This window comes from Nicotiana sylvestris, chromosome 1 (genome assembly GCF_000393655.2).
Source record: "Nicotiana sylvestris chromosome 1, ASM39365v2, whole genome shotgun sequence".
Taxonomy (NCBI): domain Eukaryota; kingdom Viridiplantae; phylum Streptophyta; class Magnoliopsida; order Solanales; family Solanaceae; genus Nicotiana; species Nicotiana sylvestris.
Window position 1 is genome coordinate 116,680,823 of NC_091057.1, and position 14,347 is coordinate 116,695,169.

The following is a 14,347-nucleotide window of genomic DNA, read 5'->3' on the forward strand; positions in this document are numbered from 1 at the left end:
CTAAATGTATGTGTTTTAAATATAATGTGAATATTGAGTTGTCCCACATCAGTTTTGGAATGTAAATTTGGTTTTTTTTATATGATCTTGAGCAATTTTTAACTCACTAAACTAACTTTTGTGTATTTTTTACCAACGCCCAACTATGATTTTTTTGTCATTTTCTTAATTTAATAATGCAAAACCCATTACTAGTTTCCACCGTCCCTTCTCTTACTTTGAAGCAGTGGTATGTGGACCTCCACTGTCACTGACACTGCTTGACCAAAAGCAGTAAAGAATCCAACGACCCACCCATCATATATTGTTTTCTCTATATAATATAATGGTTTTGTGGGAATTGCATAACTAATACACAGTCAGAGCCTTTTAATTTAGTCTTAATTAACACCTAGTAAGTAAGATCATGTCTGGTCAGGGAAGAAGCAGTGCAATGAAGGTGGTGTTGGTGCTGTGCATTGTGGCGCTAATTCAGACAGAGATGGCTCAGGCTGCCGTGTACAACGTTGGTGATGCTGGTGGTTGGACTTTCAATACTGTTTCTTGGCCTGGAGGCAAGCGCTTTAGGGCTGGTGATACTCTTGGTAAGTATTCCAAGTAGAAGAATTTTTATATTGTATTTTAATTAATAGCCTTAGTTATCTCTAGTACCTATAAGTCACGGGCAGAGGCGGAGCTACCATATGTTTTGCGGGTTCGGCCAAACCCAATAACTTTGGTTCAAATTATGTATTTATCTTAAAAAATCATTAAATATGTATAAGTTGTTAATTTAGAACCCAGTAACATAAACGAAATATAATACTGAACCCACAAGCTTTAAATCCTAACTCCGCTTTTCGTCTCGGGTTCGAGCAGTGAAATCAACCATTGATATTTGTATTAGGATAGGCTAACTACATGCCTCCCTTGAAAAGCGACCCTTCTCCGAACCTTGCGTAGACACAAGATGTTTCGCTCTTACTAATTTTACTTATTATGAACTCTAATTAAAACTAAAAATTCTTTTAGTGTGAAGTTATAGAAGTTAATTCTTGAATATATTGTTGGCTTTAAACTAGTCTTTAAACTCATTTTGTGCTCAATGGTGATGGAACTATCACCATATTTTCTCCTTTTTAACGTTTCTAATTTTCTGTGCATTGACAAGAGGGATTGTTCTGATGCTAAGCAACTCCTACTTCCAACCAAGAGTTTGTGAGTTCGAGTCACCCCAAGAGTAAGGTGAGAGTTCTTGGTGGGAAGGATGTGAGAGTTCTTGGTGGGAAGGATGTCGAGGGTCTATTTGGAAACAGTCTCTCTACTCATGGTAGGGGTAAGGTCTATGCACACACTACCTCTCCAGACCCCATTAGTGAAATTGTAATAGTTTATTGATTGGGCACGAAGTTTAAGAAAAAATAAAAAAAATGGGATTTTTACCTATCTATACCATATATCAAAACTTATTACCCTCAATGTTTAAGGTTTGTGTTTATTACATTTAAGCATACCAAATTACCATTTCTATACCATAATTCAAATTAGAGATATAATTAAGGGTTCATTTTTATTAGACATAATTATAGGACTGTATCTTCCCACTTTCTCTTTCCTTTCATTTCAACTGTTCACAACAATATATACCGATTTTAAATTCTAAATTCGCTGCACCTCAGTAGACCGGGAGGTAGTGGCGGTTGATTAGAAATGAAGAGTTTGCAAGTGATGTAACAAGTGTTATAAGTGGTCAAAGGCTGCTGCTAATTGGAGTAGTATACAGTATGAAATATGAGGCAGAGCCGACCCTTATGAATGTGAGGGTTTGGAGTAGTATACAGTATGAAATATGAGGCCTTTTGACCCTTATGAATCTAGAAGTTAAATTGTATGCAGAAAATTTTGTAGAAGCTTTAGTCGTTTTGGATTTGTGAAAACAGAAAATAATGCATCTACAATCAGAATACAAATAATCTACAATTTATCTACAAGATATCTACAAAATAGATACATTGAATTTTAATATCCAAATTCTCATTTCAATTGTAGCATAATTGGCATTTTCGACATAATTGTAGAAGATTTGTAGAAGTTTTAGTCTTCCCAATCTACAATTCATCTACAATTTATCTACAATTTATCTACAATATATCTACAATTCTACAATTTAACTACAATTTCTGGAAATACGTCTTCTTCTTCTTCTTCTTCTTCGAGTTTCAATCTAAAATTCAGTCAAAACCAAGTCTAATCTTCACCAAAACCCCTCAAAATTGAGATATAAACTCCTAAACATATTCCGAATTATTTACAACAACACCCAATCCAAACAAATAATGATTTTTGAAAACCCAAATTTGAATTCAAAGCTTTCAAGCTTTTTAATGGCTATCAATGGTGGAAAATATATGGAAGAACAGATGAAGATGAAGATGAAGATGAAGATGAAGATGAAGATGAAGATGAAGAACAAAAATCTCCTTTTCGTTTGATTACCGGAGCTTCAGTAGCTTGCGTTTTTTTAGAATTGTAGTTGAGTGAGAGAAGAGAGATCTCTTTCCGTTGAGGAAGGAGAGAATTACGCAACAATTCTAATTTGATGTTGACAGAATCACACGCAGATCTGGCGCCTTCATTTTAGCGCATTTTTTATGGAAAAATCTACCTATTTTTGGATTGGTATATAATTTGTAGTAAAAGTGTGGACTACACGGGTAAATAACAAATTATGAACATTTTTGGTAATAAAGTTTGATATATGGTATAGATAGGTAAAAATCCCTAAAAAAATTTGGAATTTGTGGTCCTAAACAAGTTAAAAAGGAGTCTAGAGTATTTATGTGGTTATAAAATTTTTTCATTAAGCTTAAAATTGTAAGTTTAAGATAAATCGGTGGTAAAATTTATTTTCACCTCGTGAGAACTTCGGTCCAAGCTAGATCCATTTCTAATACAGGAATTGTTATCTTGAAAATGAAAAACTGCCAAAGTTTTGTTTAATGGGACCCAGTTTTACTGTTTGTAGTGTTGAGTGTTGACCCTCTATTTCAACATTTCGAAAACAGGAGTCAATTTTGGGTTAAATTAACTGTGAACAAACTGTCGATTTCTGCACAATATAGGGGCTGGGTCAATTGATTGTGGCTTTTTGTATATTTATTTTTAATTTTATAACCCTATTTTTTTCTCTTACAGAATTACTTTTACATATAAGAAATTTAAAAATATCATTTTCTTAATTTTAAATGATAAAGGTACATGAGGTACAAATAACACGGCTATGGGTCCATTGAGAGCCATGATATATATGATTAATTACATATAAAGGCATTTATGTTTGTCAAACCAACTTTCTTAAACTTGTACGTAGATCAATAAGATCATCACATGGAAATAGAAATGCATTAATATTTCTGGGTGTTTGTTGAACCGCAATGGCAGCCATGAATGCAGCTCTTCTTTGTCGGTGCATCATATAAGTAGAGGCGTAGAGTAAAGATTTCAATTTTATGAGTTTGTGGATTTTAGAACAACGGCTTTAAGGATTCTAAATTGAATATTTAAGCTGGATCAAGCGTGGTGGTGAATACTAAGAAACTATCATTTGTTGACATCCGATTTTGTCAATACTTTATCATAATTTTATTTTCACAGGCTTCTGTTTGGTTTAAAAAGGGACCACAATAATTCTGTTTCATTCATAGAGCACTATATAAGCCGTGTGTTCATTGTAACTTCATCTTGAACATGTTTATTTATGATTGTATGTATTTGTGCATTTATCTTATAGTTAATGTGTTTGAATTATAATAGGCTGATTTCCTTATACTATATGTTACAGTTAGTTTTGTGTACAAATTTGTTGTCGATGTTTGTTCTATACAAGTGTTTTTTGCTCACGTTGTTAGCAACGTTCAGTGAGTTTGTTGTTGTTACAGCATTCAACTATCAGTCGGGTGCACATAACGTTGTGGCAGTGAACAAATACGGATATAACAAGTGCAGAACACCTCGAGGTTCAAAAGTATATACCAAAGGGGGTGACAAGATAAAGCTAGTTAAGGGACAAAACTATTTCATCTGCAATTTCCCTGGCCATTGCGAGTCTGGAATGAAGATTTCTGTCTTTGCTTCTTGATTTCGATCTATATATGCTAATCAGACTTCCTATATATGATGTTGTCAACTACGTACTATGTTTTCTCTACTAATGTCAAATAATGGATAAATATGTTTTGTTACTATTTTGCGGTTGTTGCTACTTTTCCATGACTATTATTATTATTATTATTATTATTATTATTATTATTATTATTATTATTATTATTATTATTATTATTATTATTATTGTTATGAAATAAAAGCAATTTAGTAAAACATGAACAAGAAATAAAAGCAATTTAGTAAAACATGAACAAGAAATAGAGATAGAGAGAAGGAAGAGATTTTCTTCTTCAATTGTGTGTATTTTCCTATCTATTACAAGACCTTTATATAGGCATGAAAAGTGAAGAAAATATGTCATGGAATATGTCACTGAACATAGAAAATATGTCATTGAATATGTCATTAACCATTTGAGAGAAAGATCATGGAGGAAGAGTAGACATCCACCATATTTTGACTTTTATCATAACACTCCCCCTTGGATGTCCATAAATAATGTGTCTCGTTAAAAACCTTGCAAGGAAAACCCAATGAGACAAAACCTTGTAAGGAAAAAAGAGTACAACGCGTATTAACTCCCCCTGATGAGATCATCAGTTCACATCGTTGAGCCTTCGTATCCCAATCTTGTACACTAGTTTCTTGAAGGTTGACGCCGGTAGATATTTGGTGAACAAATCAGCCATATTATCACTTGAACGGATCCGTTGCACATTAATATCACCATTCTTTTGAAGATCATGTGTGAACAATAATTTAGGTGAAATGTGCTTTGTCCTAACTCCTTTATGAATCCTCCCTTTAATTGGGCTATGCATGTTGTATTTTCTTCATACAAAACTTTGGGTAGTTTATCACACTTCAAACCACATTTGTCTCGAATAAGATGTATAGTAGACCTCAACCATACACATTCTCGACTTGCTTCATGAATAGCAATTATCTCAGCATGATTAAAAGAAGTAGCCACGATTGATTGCTTAGTCGATCGCCAAGATATGACAGTGCCACACATGTAAACACATAACATGTTTGAGATCAAGCCTTGTGTGTGTCAGATAAATACCCCACATCGACATGACTAATAAGATTGGTATTGCAATCATTGCCATAAAATAAGCCCACACCGGTAATCCCCCTTAGATAACGCAATATGTGCTTGATTTCATTCCAATTTCTCCTTGAGCGGAGCTATATCTTGCTAAGACATTAACTGAAAAAGTTATGCCATGCCTTGTAGTGTTAGCAAGATATATTAGCGCACCAATTGCATTAAGATACGGTACTTTAGGACCAAGAAGCTCTTCATTATTTTCATGAGGTCAGAGTGGATCTTTATTTATATCGAGTAATCTCACAACCATCGGGGTACTTAATGGATGTGTTTTATCCACATAGAAGCTCTTTAAAATCTTTTTAGTGTATGCTGATTGAAGGACAAAAATTCCATCTTTCATATATTCAAGTTGTAGACCAAGACAAAATTTTGTCTTTCCAAGATCTTTCATTTTAAATTCTTTAAACAGTCTACTGCTTTAGGAAGCTCTCCGGGAGTTCTAATGATATTTGAATCATCAACATACATGGCGATTATAACAAATTCAAATCCATATCCTTTTATAAGAACACAAGGACAAATTGAATTATTCTTATACCCTTCTTTCAACAAGTATTCTCTTGGGCGATTATACCACATGGGCCCTGATTGTTTCAATCCGTATAAGAATTTTTGAAGCTTTATTTAATAAATTTCTTGGAAACCTTAATATGCTCCAAGACAATTTAAATCTTTCAATGATATCCACTATACGCATATCAAGTTTTTCATATATTGCCAGATTAAAACCTGAAGTGACTATATCCACTATAAGAGAACATGTCTCCATATAATCAATGTGAGGATATTTACTAATTTTCTTGTGCCACAAGTCGTCTTTATGTCTATCGACTTGAACCTTTCGCACAAGAACACATTTATACCTCAATTGACTTTATACTTTCAGGTGTTGGACTATCCGTCCAACTTCACATTTTTCAAGTGAAGTCAATTTCATTGCGTATTTTTTATTTGGCCAATCTTTTATCCGTCCAAATTTCATGACAGATTTGATCTCAAGATCCTCGTCAATATTAATCATATTGAGCGCTACATTATATTAACAATATCGTCGACAATCATTTTATGTCGGTTCCATTATTACCCAATAAAGACATAACTTATTGAGATCTCTTTATTTCATTATTTTCAGGTACCTGAGCCTCTCCCATGAGGTCTTATGAAGTGTTATGTCGTGGTGCTCTTCTAGGGCACTTGCCTCCTTATTATGACCATTTTGAATATTTGCCCCTCTCCTTCTTCAAGGAGTTTTATCTTTGGAACCGATTGGTCTGTTACACTTCATGCGTGCCATAGACTCTGTCCCTCATGGACTTTATTCTATTTGGAGCATTAGCAGCTGAAATATGACATTTAGCTTTGGGTCAACAAATGCGTCTGACAATAATTTGTAAATGAATTATCACTTGAACTTCAAGTTTATATTTTCTTGTACGAGGATCTATATGTATTCATAATAATTCATTTCACGTATCACTTTCTCAGCTGTCCATTTTCTCCCCCTAATGTTGGGATCACCAACACATTTCCTAACTATCTTTGGGAACTCATTTTTGTGCATTTTGGTGGCATAATTAAATCATATAGCACATCCATATTTCTATATAGAAATTATTTGGTTCCTGACCCTGAACCGATTGTGATAGGGAGAAATTTTTATAACTTGGCTAGATGCGTACAAGTGTTGCTGTATATTAAATAATAAATCTCATACCAAATTTTGTTTTTGTAACTTTTGTTCTCATAACCAATGATTTAGCTATAATTGGAGGCATACAATTTCTGCTAAACCAACTTGGATTTAAACCAGTATTATTAAGACAAATCATCATAATTTATATTCTGGAATTGTGCTCTAATAATTTGAGCAAACAATCTTGCAAAAACCAAACTGCAAGTTGATAACAAATGCACATGTGACCATAAAATAGATGCATCTATTAAAATCATATAATAGTAAACGGTCCACATGGCAGTTGACTGAGCCCATATATATATCACCTTTTATTCCTTCCAGAAATCAAAGGATTCAATCCCAACCTTTAACTGGTATATCATGAGAATAAGCAGCACAAGAGAATTCTTGAAGAATCTTCTATTCTTCAATATGTGTCAATGTAATTCTTAATTAATTTTTCGCATCATAATTGAACCGATATGGTCAACCGGTCATGCCAATTAATATTTATTTTAGTAAATCTCTAGTTTACTTGTGGCATATGATTCCAGCATCATGCTTATATTTGTGTAGTACAAATAGAAAGAAGATCGGGTAACCTTTCATATTTACCCGGTATGATTATAGAAATATGAAGATATTCAATCTTCCTTTCATTTATAGTCTCAATATGCCAATCACTTTGACTTATATATTTGAAACTCAAAAAGTTTCTTTTGAGACTTTACAATATCAATGTCATGAATAAGTTTATTCATCCGGGTAGTAACAAATTAGTTTTTCCGGAGTTCTTAACAACTTTTGTACTACAAGATCTTTTATCATACCATTCATATGGTAAATGTCTCCTTCACGGAGAAAATTATATCATAATAAATTGTCATGGTCAAAATCATCATAAGCAAAATCATTTCTTGCTTTAATTTTGCCTTTAATAACTTTTATAAGGCATGACAAAATAATATTTGGCATATCACATGTACGCGACCAATGACATATTCATGTAACCACACAATAATATTTATTCTCTTTATTTTACTCAAACCTCCCTTAAAGGTGAGTTGTGTGGTATTCATATAATCATGAATTGCATGTCTTTATTCATTGCTTTTATCACATATTGCCACATTCAAATTTAGGAATGAGTTTGCATTCTCAATGCTTATCATAAGTCACATTCTCTTCAAGGAATGGATCATAATCAGTGACGTGCTTTATTGTTTTTATACCAATTTGATGGTAAGCATTGCCTTCACATTTTGAAGGACTATTTTGAGAACCCTTATTGTTCTCCTTTTATAATCATAGTGATGATTATTATTATTCTGATATTTTGAACGCCCACGTTCATTGTTCAACCAATTATACATGAACGATGGACACGATCTATCATAATAGAATCACCCACCGGTGTAGACACATATACAGGAGCACTGAAAGAATCACTAGGCATGACCAGATACAGTGCAAAATAAGATGATATATAGGAGTATGTTGACCCTGAATCAAATAAAACTGAAGCATCTCTACTACGAACCAGAACGGTACCTGTGATAACTGCATCGGAAGCCTCAGCCTCAGGCCTGGCTGGAAGAGCATAACATCGGGGTTAGGCCCCACCACTCTGAACTACATCTCTAGGACGACCTCCTACTAGCTGGCCTCCACCTCTAGCGGCCTGACCTCCACCTCCACCTCTAACACCTCTACCTCCACCTCTAGCACTTCTACCTCCACCTTTAGCACCTCTACCTCCACCTCTAGCTGGCTGAGCGGGGATGGAACACTCGGTGCATAAACCATGGAACGGGGACCCGGATGCTAAGAGTTGCTCGATGCTCGAGGGCAAAATCTAGCAATATGCCTCGTATAGCCACAAGTATAACAAGCCCTCGACAGCTGAGGCTGCCGACCCTAACGACCTGAATAACCACTTTAAAAACTCTGAAGCGGAGGTGCACTGATAGGAGCTGGCGGTGCACTGTAGGGCAGCTAATCTGAATACTGCATATGAGAACCACAACCACCTGGAGCACCGTGAGAAGCCTGAAGTGCTGAATGAAACGGCTTGGGAGGATGGCCCCTACCAAAAGAATCCCTGCCTCTAGATGAGGCACCACTGAACCTGCCCGAATGACGAGGCCTCTTGTCAGACCCCTGACCACTCCCCTGCAATAGAACCATCTTAACTCTCCTGGCGACATTGGCTGCCTCCTAAAAAGAAATCTCACTGCTCGTCTCCTTAGCCATATGTAATCGAATAGGCTGAATGAGTCCCTCAATGAACCTCCTCTCTCTCTCTCTTTCTCTCTCTCTCTCTCTCTCTCCGTGGGAAGTATAAGAAGAACATAATGGGCCAAGTCAATAAATCTGGTCTCGTACTGAGTAACAGTCATAGAACCTTACTAGAGATGCTCAAACTGCCTCCGATAGTCCTCCCTCTGAGTGATAGGAAGAAACTTATCCAGAAATAGATGAGAGAACTGATCCCAAGTCAAAGCTGGTGACCTAGCTGGTCTAGCCAAACAATAATATCTCCACCAAGTCTTGGCGGATCCAGACAAATGAAAAGCAGCAAAGTCGACCCCATTGGTCCCCACTATCCCCATGTTCCAAAGAACCTCATGACAGCTGTCCAAATAATCCTAGGGATCCTCAGAAGATGTACCACTAAAAGTAGTAGTGAAGAGCTTGGTGGACCTGTACAATCTCCACAAGGCATCAGCAGACATAGCTGGCCCCTCTCCGGTCTGTGCCATAACACCAGGCTGAACTACCCCAACTGGCTGAGCTGCTGGAGTCTGAAACTAGGGAGCCATCTACTCCAGAGTGTGAGTAGCAGACTCTGAGCTCCTCCTCCATCCTGAGAGATGGCTAGTGCTATAGGAAGCAAGCCTGCCTGGGCGACACTCTCCATAAGGCCTACTGGAAGGACCAGAGCATCCTGAAGTAACGGGGTGGCGATGAACCCCTCTGGGACTTGAGCTGATCCTGCTTGAATTGGCTGGGCTGGAACCTCATCATTAAACTCAACCTGAGGCTCCGCTGTTGGTGGTGCTGCTCGAGCTCAGGGCTGGGCCCTACCTCTGCCTCAGGTCCTAGCACGACCTCGACCTCTGCCCCTCGCAGGAGCTGCTACTGGGGGCTCGTGCTGCTGGTCAGCTGATGAAGCGGTATATGTCCTCATCATCTGCGAAAGAATAGAATAGAAGTTCAATTAACATTGAGAAATCAAGTCGCACGACATGAAAGAATAAATGTGAAGTTTTTTCTAACTTTGTAGCCTCTGAGGGATAAATACCGACGTCTCCATACCGATCCCTCAGACTCTACTAAGCTTGTTTGTGAATTGTAATACCTAAGCAACCTAGAGCTCTGATACCAACTTGTCACGACCTGGATTTCCCACCTTCGGGAGTCGTGATGGCACATACTCATGAAAGCTAAGCAAGCCGAGTGTTATAAATCCATTACCCTTTTTACTTAGCCTTTTTAACAGCTCAATATAATAGGTGATCAACAGTGGGATCATTACAAATAACCAAAAATGCGGAAGACGAAAACTTAATAGTTTAACCAAACACTGATACATAAATCCAAAATATAACTCTACCCAGAATTTGGTATCACAATCTCACAGACTGCCGAGGAATACTACAAATATGGGTCCGAAAGATAAATATAATATTGTCTCTGAAATACATAAAAGAAAAATAATGGGAGATAGAAGGAGACGCCAGGGCCTGCGGACTACCTCGGGTTGCCTGAATGGACTGAAGGTAGCAACCTCACTATAGTCCAAAAGCTGTAGTAGCGGGAACTGCACACAGTGCAGAGTGTAGTATCAGCACAACCGACCCCATGTGCTGGTAAGTGCCTAGCCTAACTCGGCGAAGTAGTGACGAGGCTAGGACCAGACTACCAAATAAACCTGTGCAGTTAAATCATATACAACGGAAAAGTAAAAGCAGATATTTACAGTTAAGGATGGGAGGGGGAAAACATGCTGCGGGAAGTACCAGATAACAACAAAATACCAGAAAATAAATGTAAGGAATCCACAATTCAATTGCCAACATAAATAAGGAAATCAGAAACAATTGTACGACATCACCCTTCGTGCTTTTACTCTCATTATCACCATAAGAATCAATATGATCTGCACGACATCACCCTTCGTGCTTTTACTCTCGTCCTTACCATAAAAATAAATATAAACGACACGACATCACCCTTCGTGATTTTACCTCACATAATCATGGCACGGAATTATCCTTCGTGCACTATCACTCATATTATGGCACAACATTGTACATCGTGCAGAATGGCATCACCCTTCGTGCTTTTACCACACAATATCGGCACGACATCACCCTTCGTGCATTAACACTCTCAAAAATCATACACGGCATCACCCTTCGTGCTTTACACTCTTCCTCACCCAAGCAACAATCACAAAGAAATTTGGGCAAGGGAATCAATAATATCACAATAAAATTTCGGCAAGGGAACAATAGCATAACAATAATATCCCGGCAAGGAAAACAATATCATGAATAATAACGTCCCGGCAAGGGAGATAATATCAAAAGCAATAATATCCTGGAAAGGGAGACAATATTATATACCTCTTCTCTTTTCCACAATTTCTTCACATCTCATTTCTCAACTTGAGCCAATGCTCTACAATGATTAATTACCAATAATACTTCCACAAGCCTTGTTCAACAATAGAAATAATCATATAAAGCATGAACAATGCGAAACGGAATCACATCAGTCATAGTATACGATTCACGGAAATGCTTGACACCAACGTATATATACTCGTCACCATGCCTATACGTCGTACTCAACAATTAACACATAGCAAATAAGACTCAACTCGTAATCCCTCAAGCTAAGGTTAGACCAAACACTTACCTCCAAGCCATGAACACAATCAAGCCTCAACTACCGCTTTACCTCTTAGTTCCACTTCCAATTCGCTTATATCTAGTCATAATTTACTTAATGATATTAGTAAATGCTAAATGAGTCAATTCTAATGCATGAAAAAAAGTTTTCCAATGATTTTCTCCAAAAGTCAAAAATTGACCCCGGGCCGGCTTGGTCCAAACCCGAAATTCGGACCAAAACCCGATTACCCATTCACCCCGGAGCCCGGATATATAATTAGTTTTGGAATCCGACCTCAATTTGAGGTCCAACTCCCCAAATTTTAATATTCTTAAGTTTTACCCAAAACTTTCAATTCCACCATGAAAACCCTAGATTCTATGATGAAATCTTGTTAAAATAAGTTAAGGAGTAAAAGAAATAAGTTAAAAATTATTTACTAGTGTTTTAGGGAAGAAAGAGTGTTTGAAAAATCGCCTCTTATGTTTCAGGGTTTTGAAAATTGAAAAATAGCTGAAGAGTCCCGTTTATATACTCCTCTCAGACCCTCACCACGGACCGCATAAAAAGGGCCGCGGACGCGGAGCTCCACCGCGGACCGCAAAATATCGAGCGCGGTCGCGAAGACTTGTCCTTGCTCACTGCGGACCGCATAAATCCCACCGCGTCCGCACAGACTCCACCGCGGTCGCGAAGGCCCCACCGCGGACCGTGGAGCCTGGTTTCAGAGACCTGCAACTTTCTCTAAACTTGCAACTGTTATGTTCTAAGTCTAAATCCACTCTGTGGCCTATCCAAAACTCACCCAAGCCCTCGGGGCTCCAAACCAATCATGCACGCAAGTATAAAAACATCATACGGACTTGCTCGTGCGATCAAATCATCAAAATAACATCAACAACTATGAATTTTACATTAAAATCAAAGAAAAATCTCATGAACTCTTAAGTTTCATTTTTTTTAACAACCGATGGTCCGATTCACGTCATATCAAGTCCGTTTCTTACCGAATTTTATGATCTCAACTTAAATACTGTATAAGACCTGTACCAGGCTCCAGAACCAAAATACGGACCCGATACCATCAAATTCCAATACATTCAAATTTCCAAAAACTCTTATAATTTCAGTTAACCAATTTTCTTGAAAAATTCATTTCTCGGGCTTGGGACCTTAGAATTCAATTCCGGGTATACGCCCAAGTCCCATATTTTCTTACGGACCCTCCGGGACCGTCGAATCATGGGTCTAGGTCTGTTTACCCAAAATATTGACCGAAATCAACTTTTTTTTGGTACTAAAGGTAAATATTATATATAACTAAACATGCGTATAGAGTAGCTGGTGCGTATATTGCACCATATTACAGACCAAGTTACTTGTAGTGACACTAGGCATAGAGCCAAGTAAGTTAGGAGTAGTAGCAGATCTTATATTACAAATATTAGTAGTAGATCTATCCCTACTTAACCCTCCAATACATCTTGAAGTAAGACTATAAGGGTTCCTTCCATGTACTGTAGTTGTTTGATCTTGACATCATATACATTTTGTGGTATTGAGCGATACCTTTGCAGTCCTAGCTTGTCATCTTCCAAAATTTGTTGAGCAAAAAGTGGTGGGTGGTGCAAGACTTCTACTTCATTAGTTCCTTCCAAAAGGCTTCCTGAACTTGCTAATTTATCTGCTAATCTATTTTGTTCTCTGTACGCATGTGTAAGCTGCGGATCATGGAGCATCCCTAGTAGGTGCCTGCAATCATGTGATAGATTAGCAAACGTTATATTATCAGTACATAGTATTGCAATTACCTCTTTGGCATCAATTTTCACTTGAATTGGTATTAGATTATGAAGCTTAGCCAAAGTAAGTCCCTGCAACAATGCATATATCTCAGTTGTAATAATAGATTGTGATGGAATGTTGCCTGAAAACCCTAGAACCCAGTCTCCATTATGATTTCGAATTACTTCGCCAATGCCATTCTTCTGTTGAGATCAAGAATGTGCTCCATCCGTGTTTAGTTTGTAAATATTAGGCTTTGAAGGTATCCATTTTAAAGGAGTTCTTACGTGCCTTTGTATTTTATGATTAGAAGAAGTAAGATAGCAAAATTCAGTAGCCTGCTGAGTAGTAAAGTGGACACTAACATGTTTATGCAAGTGCTCATAAATATTTTTATTTCTAGTTGTCCAAATATTCCAAAGGCTTAAAGGCACATAAGTGTGTGGATTAATGTTGTGAGGAAATGTTTTCTCTTTGTACCTCATCAATTGAGTAATCCATTCATGTGGCATATTCAAGTTAGTAGGGGTGTTGACATATCCCCCATTCCTAATTCATTCCAATAGGTTATAACATTTTCGCACTTTATAAAAATATGAGTTGCTGATTTCTCAGCCTTATGACAATAATGGCATCCTGCATTCAAGATAATGTTGAGATGATGAAGAAATTGAAATGTGGGCAGTCTATTATGATTAAGAAGCCAAATGAAATACCTAATT

At 37.1% G+C, this 14,347-nt stretch overlaps 1 protein-coding gene across 1 annotated transcript; it reads left to right on the forward strand.

Moving 5' to 3' along the window:
- The first annotated feature begins 200 nt into the window (after positions 1-200).
- Positions 201-4,223, forward strand: LOC104217296 (basic blue protein-like). Its single transcript, XM_009767494.2, has 2 exons — positions 201-584; positions 3,918-4,223. The coding sequence occupies exons 1-2, from the start codon at positions 407-409 to the stop codon at positions 4,115-4,117; spliced, it is 378 nt and encodes a 125-aa protein (XP_009765796.1). The 5' UTR covers positions 201-406; the 3' UTR covers positions 4,118-4,223.
- The last annotated feature ends 10,124 nt before the right edge of the window (positions 4,224-14,347 follow it).

Bases quoted from the DNA above. Each gene is read 5' to 3' on its own strand.
- LOC104217296 (XM_009767494.2), top strand. From the start codon at position 407: ATGTCTGGTCAGGGAAGAAGCAGTGCAATGAAGGTGGTGTTGGTGCTG. The intron at 585-3,917 runs GTAAGTATTCCA...TTGTTGTTACAG, and splicing joins TAGGGCTGGTGATACTCTTG to CATTCAACTATCAGTCGGGT.